This window comes from Cryptomeria japonica, chromosome 2 (assembly GCF_030272615.1).
Source record: "Cryptomeria japonica chromosome 2, Sugi_1.0, whole genome shotgun sequence".
Taxonomy (NCBI): Eukaryota; Viridiplantae; Streptophyta; class Pinopsida; order Cupressales; family Cupressaceae; genus Cryptomeria; species Cryptomeria japonica.
The window spans coordinates 543175470-543181263 of record NC_081406.1 but is presented as its reverse complement, the minus strand read 5'-3'; the positions used below and the strand labels follow the sequence as shown (position 1 = coordinate 543181263).

The following is a 5794-nucleotide window of genomic DNA, read 5'->3' as shown; positions in this document are numbered from 1 at the left end:
CTGGATTTTTCTTCTCAAGCCCACAATTCCCAGTCGCATGGCCGGTTTTAAGGCATTTACGACACCTGAAAGGAATACCTTTGCAATCCAAAGTTTGGACCCAGCTACCAAAAGAGGAATTAATGACAATCTGAGCTGGCAGTCCCTTAGACACATCTAGCTCCACCAGAATGCAAGCAAAAATAGTATGATAAAGCTCAAAGGATTCATTATCCACCATAATGAAATTCCCAATAGCATCACCTATTTCCTCAAAGAGAGAATCAACTCATAAATGGAGAGGAAGGAAAGGAAGCCGAACCCAAACTAGAATTTTGTTGAACTTCTCAGAAAGGGGGTTAAAATCAGAGTGGCAGGGGTTGGCCAAAAGCGGCATATTATCTTTCTCATAGAAAAAGCTTTCACACAGAATTTTTCTTCTATCCTTAGCATTCTCAAATTTAGCAACAAAGAAACCTTTAGCCATAGGGTATATGTGAACTGTATCAGAAATGAGAGGACCCCAATGTTGAGAGATCCATTTATGCAGCTCTGGGAGGCTGGGCCAAATACCCCTAAATCTACAGATAGCACTATGCTCCGTAAAAACCTTCACATTGTTCTCTATTTCCCGATCGTTATCCTTATTCACATTAACAGAGGCGACACAAGAGATAGGGATAAATCCCTTGCCTCCCCCTCTACGTAAATTTGAGGCATTAGACGGATCCCACAACACCCGAGCAGAGTCAGGGCCAGAGCCCTCAGCAGCCACCGACGCCCAAGAGAATACTGCACAACCAGGTGCAACAACGACGACCAGATCCGAGTTACCGTCGAGGAGAGCAGATGCAAGGGAACAGCAAGCGGGAACATTTTCGAAAAAATTATTGTTTAGCGCCTAAATGTTAATTGGTTCCTCCTATTTTTATTTTTTTTGTTTCCATGTTTCATGACTATGATATCAATCTCTCGTGCTATCTATATGCCATTTTCACCATTCTTGTTTTTTTATTATCACAATTGTAATCATTCTCATGTTCTATCTTATTCTATCATGTTTATGTTTACGTGTCCCTCTTATGCTTGCATGTCTTATATGGGTATGATACTTATCATGCTTATACCATGTGATTACTTGGTTATGGTCATTATCATGCCTATATCCTCTGAGATCACATGTTATGATCCTTGTCTCACTCATATCTTTTATTTCTTATTTGTGTTTATGTGTTCAAGTATCTAACACTTATGGCTGACATTATTTGCCTTCACTGGGGGCAACATTGGAGGACATCTTGTCTTTCCCTTGCTTTATGTACTTTTAAGATTAAATGTCCTATATGTTTATACATGTTATCTTTTACCATGATTATAATTTTTTCCTTTCTACCAATTCCTTGCAACCTTTATATGCATAATGTTCATTTTGAGAATTATGTGTAGAAATGACATGCTCATAATCATTATTTTGTAAGCATAATGTTCATTTTGTGATTTATGTGCAACCATGACATGCTCATAATCATTCCTAGGTTGGAGGAATCATTTTAGCCATCTTTTTGTTAAGTCAAAATCATTTGCTTAGTTAAAGCCCAACCACTCTTCTACTCAGTCAAAGCTTAACCACTTTATGCAAAGACAACATCTGTTACCCCTATCCATTTTACTTTTGTTTTTTCAAAAAATTGTTTTCAAGCAAGTTGTAATTAGTGCCTATTATAAATGTGTCAAAGCTGCTACTTGTTGCATGCATTTTCTATTCTGTAAGGTTTTCAATGGAACACTCGTTACAAGGAGAATTAAAAATTTGTCAACCGTATATGTATCCTTCATACATATCAATAATCCTTAAGTGTGTAAAACACTTAATTTCAATGTTTGACTAGTTGTTTTACTTTAACATGCATCCACTTAAAAGATTTCAAAGTGGTGTAAAATGTAATGGTAAAAATTGCATACTCGTGCTTTTATCTTTGTTTTGGGCCCAATTTAATTAGAATATCCTTTATGCAATAATGAGCTTACAAGTGGCATATTCTTGCATGAATTCAAGTCATTGCATCATCCTAAATCCTATCATCACCCATCCTTAAAAGTTGATCCCAATCTCCAATTTCTCATTTGCCACCCTAGACAATTTGTAAATTCACAATTGACCCAAGCCATTTTTGCATTTATAGATTTAATCTTTGAAACTTTTAAAATTAAAATTTAAAATTCAAACCTTGCCAATCTTTTCACTAGCCATTGTGAGCAAACCTAGCACATGATTGTGTTGATTTATGTGCTATGTTGTATTTAAAAAGCATTCATTCAATTGAAATTGTATTGCAAACCCCAATCAGCTTGCACATTATCATAACAACATCATTGGGGAATATAATGTATTATTAGAATGCACATCAAAATACTTCACTCTAGGCTCATTCTATACTTGTTTCTTGTTGATTGTAGTTCATGATCATTGAATTTGCCAATCTTTTCACTAGCCATTGTGAGCAAGCCTAGCACATGTCTGTGTTGATTTATGTGCTATGTTGTATTTAAAAAACATTCATTCAATTGAAATCACATTGCAAACCCTAATCTACTTGCACATTATCATAACAACATCATTGGGGAATATAATATATCATTAGAATGCACATCAAAATACTTCACTCTAGGCTCATTCTATACTTTTTTCTTGTTGATTGTAGTTCATTATAATTGAATTTGCCAATCTTTTCACTAGCCATTGTGAGCAAGCCTAGCACATGATTGTGTTGATTTGTGTGTTATGTTGTATTTAAAAAACATTCATTCAATTGAAATCGTATTGCACACCATAATCTGCTTGCACATTATCATAACAGCATCATTGGGGAATATAATATATTATTAAAATGCACATCAAAATACTTCACTCTAGGCTCATTCTATACTTGTTTCTTGTTGATTGTAGTTCATTATCATCGAATCAATCCATCTAAAGGTCTAAGAGAGGAGAACATAAATCTTGCATTTCAATAGATTCTCCAAAGATATTTGTAAAATCCACTAATTCCTTACTATGGTTCAAATATCAAAAGATTAAGGCAAACTAATTCCCAAGTTTATAGTTTTAGGTCTGTATTCCACTTCTCTTCCATAAACATGGATGTAAACCACAATAAAGCACACTCAATTAGCAAATTGTAGGACAATCATCTAATGAGCCCCTAAAATTCTAACATAGTAACAAATTGATCCCCAACACCTTTACAATTTCCCATCTCAAATATCTAATTTAAGTAATGTATTTAATTTATTTTAATTCCACGTTTAATTTAATTTTCAGTCGTTACTTATATATCTAATTAGTCATTTATTTAAATATAATTTATCCTTTGCAAATTCATCACATTAGAAACAATCTAGTCAAGATGAGCCCAAAAAGAAATAAAAGGCCATAATAGTGTAAACAATAAGAAAGACAATTTAAATATCTAGATTGAAAATATGAAAAAAACATTTCAAAACAGTTAAATGAAAACTAACATAGGATCTTTTTGCTTAGGCAAATTAGTTGTTACTAAGCATTTGCCAACATGCTAAGTTTAAATCTATGAAACCCATGATAATATTGAGATGGTGAGTACGCTTTAAGTTCTGACTATTCTCCATACAAAATGACACACCTGCAAAAATTCAAATCCACAAAATATGACAGCTTTTTGTCAGATTTTTTGGATTTTAACAGCATAATAGAAACAGATTATGATGATTGGGATGGTGAAAATCATATAAAATTCATTGCATTTTGCAGATTTTGATTTTCATGGGAAAGACATTTTTTTTTTGGTGAAGATTAACCGCATCCTACGGTTTATCCAAAACCCAATCTACGGACAATGAGAAATTATGAAAGAGCTCGCCTGCACTTCTAATTCCCCCAAAGAAAAGAAAAGAAAAAAACCTGAAAAATCCAATGGTATGCATATATTCATTCCCCAGCACCCACTTTATACTAAACTTTTTACTCAACCAAATTGATGGCACTCTGTAAAAAAATTAGGTTTTTCTAAAACAAATTCATGGCAACAAAGTAAATTAACAGCCCACAAATTATTCTTTATCTGGAACATCCAAAACCCAGATGGTAAAGAAAAACTACCATTACTTCAACCAAATTACACCACTTACAAAACATTTTTGCCAGCGCCTAATTTGTATTGAAACAAAATTTTAACCAGAAAGATTGATACACTGTGCAAAACAAAATTTAAACGAGAAAGATAGATACACTGCGAAACAAAATTTAAACCAGAAAGATAGATACACTGTGCGAAACAAAATTTAAACCAGAAAGAAAGATACACTATACGAAACAAAATTTTAAAAAACCAGTCAGCAAAAGAGCTGCCATTAATGACCAAACCTGCAACGCTCCCCAAACCTGCACTTCCTTCCTTTCTGAACAACAGCACACATTGCACGCTTCTTCGGCAGGGCAGAGGCGAGCCGCTGGAGAATCGACAACAGCTTCTTCTTCTCATCACTCCACCTGAGAACGGCCCTCCCAAATTCCCGCTCGTCCACCCAAATCTTGAGGTGCAGGTGCGGCAGATTCCTGTAACTGCCATGGTTAACAATCATGCTGGTGAAATTCAAACCCTCACTTTTCAAAGCGCGGACGCCCACGCTCCACAGAGCAAAGAGCTCCTGGTCGTCCAAATCCCCCAATTTTTGGACATGGCGAACAGGGGTAACGATGAAGCCAGGCCTGGCCTTTGCATCCAGCGAACATTGAACAAAGGGTTGATCACTGAACTCCCTGAGGACGCACTCACCTGCGCACACAGAATCGGCCTGGCTAGGAAACAGGGGCGCCGAATCATTGCACGAAATGCACGACCCTGGCTCTACGATTTCCGGCCCTTCGCGGCTCTCGCCGTAGAAGACATCGATGAGAAAACCCGAGGGTTTTGAGGGTTTGAGTTTAAAGTGATAGTCATTTATATGTCTGCTTTCCTCGATTTGCTTTATGGCCTGCCTGAAGAAGCGCACAACCACTTCTTGAGAGGCATTTTCCAAAAAATCGAAGAAGCCGCCATTTTGGAGTAGAATTGCTGCGCCAGGCTTCATCTGCAGGTGTTGCCCGGGCTTCATGTCTGACGAGTCGAGAAGCTCCGCCGATTGGGGTTTCGATCCCTCTGCTGAACTTTCTGCCATTGTTCTCTCACTTGCTTTCACTTGAAGCTAACAACTAATATGTTGATGGCTTAATAAGCTGGAAGATGACACATTCAATGGCTTGGAATTTTATTAGAATCAAACTAGAAATAACAATTGGAAGATCAAGGGTCACAACTTAGGAATCCATTTTAAAAAGCCAATAGAAGACCAAGAGCCACAAATTAGAATTCTACACAAACTTAAAATTCTACACAAAGGTGTCCTTCATCGAAGTCTCTTGGGTTCTCAATGGGTCCCCACATTGAGAACTCAATGCTTTAACCAACTAAGCTCAACCCCTTGGACTTTTTTTCAGTTTCAATATTCTTATGTTGATTTAATGTCCAATTTTTTTTTACAACATTGCATCAATAGTTATGACTTTAAAAGTTGTTATTGTTATGATGACTACCCATAATTGAATGAATGAATGTTTTTTAATAACGTCCACGATGCCAAACAACCTTAAAAGCTATCAATTATGTGATGCTGCATCAACTGTCCTCTTTTGCACAACTATTGGTCTAGCATCTTTTGAGCTGTTTTGGATACCTTGACAAAAATTATGCTATAATTCCTTTTGATGCTTTTCCATTGTGTGAAAATTTTTTGAGGA

At 36.2% G+C, this 5794-nt stretch overlaps 1 protein-coding gene across 1 annotated transcript; it reads right to left on the bottom strand.

Moving 5' to 3' along the window:
• Positions 1-3409: 3409 nt before the first annotated feature.
• On the bottom strand, positions 3410-5338 carry LOC131052353 (uncharacterized). The gene is made up of 2 exons (XM_057987007.2): positions 4382-5338; positions 3410-3641 (listed from the first exon to the last, which is right to left on the bottom strand). Exons 1-2 carry the CDS (start codon positions 5173-5175, stop codon positions 3617-3619), a joined length of 819 nt encoding a protein of 272 aa, XP_057842990.1. The 5' UTR covers positions 5176-5338; the 3' UTR covers positions 3410-3616.
• Positions 5339-5794: the final 456 nt, after the last annotated feature.

Excerpts from the sequence above, each read along its gene's own strand:
- LOC131052353 (XM_057987007.2), bottom strand. The coding sequence starts at position 5,175 with ATGGCAGAAAGTTCAGCAGAGGGATCGAAACCCCAATCGGCGGAGCTT. Across the intron at positions 3,642-4,381 it reads AGGTTTGGGGAGCGTTGCAG|GTGTGTCATTTTGTATGGAG; the intron begins GTTTGGTCATTA and ends GAATTTTTGCAG.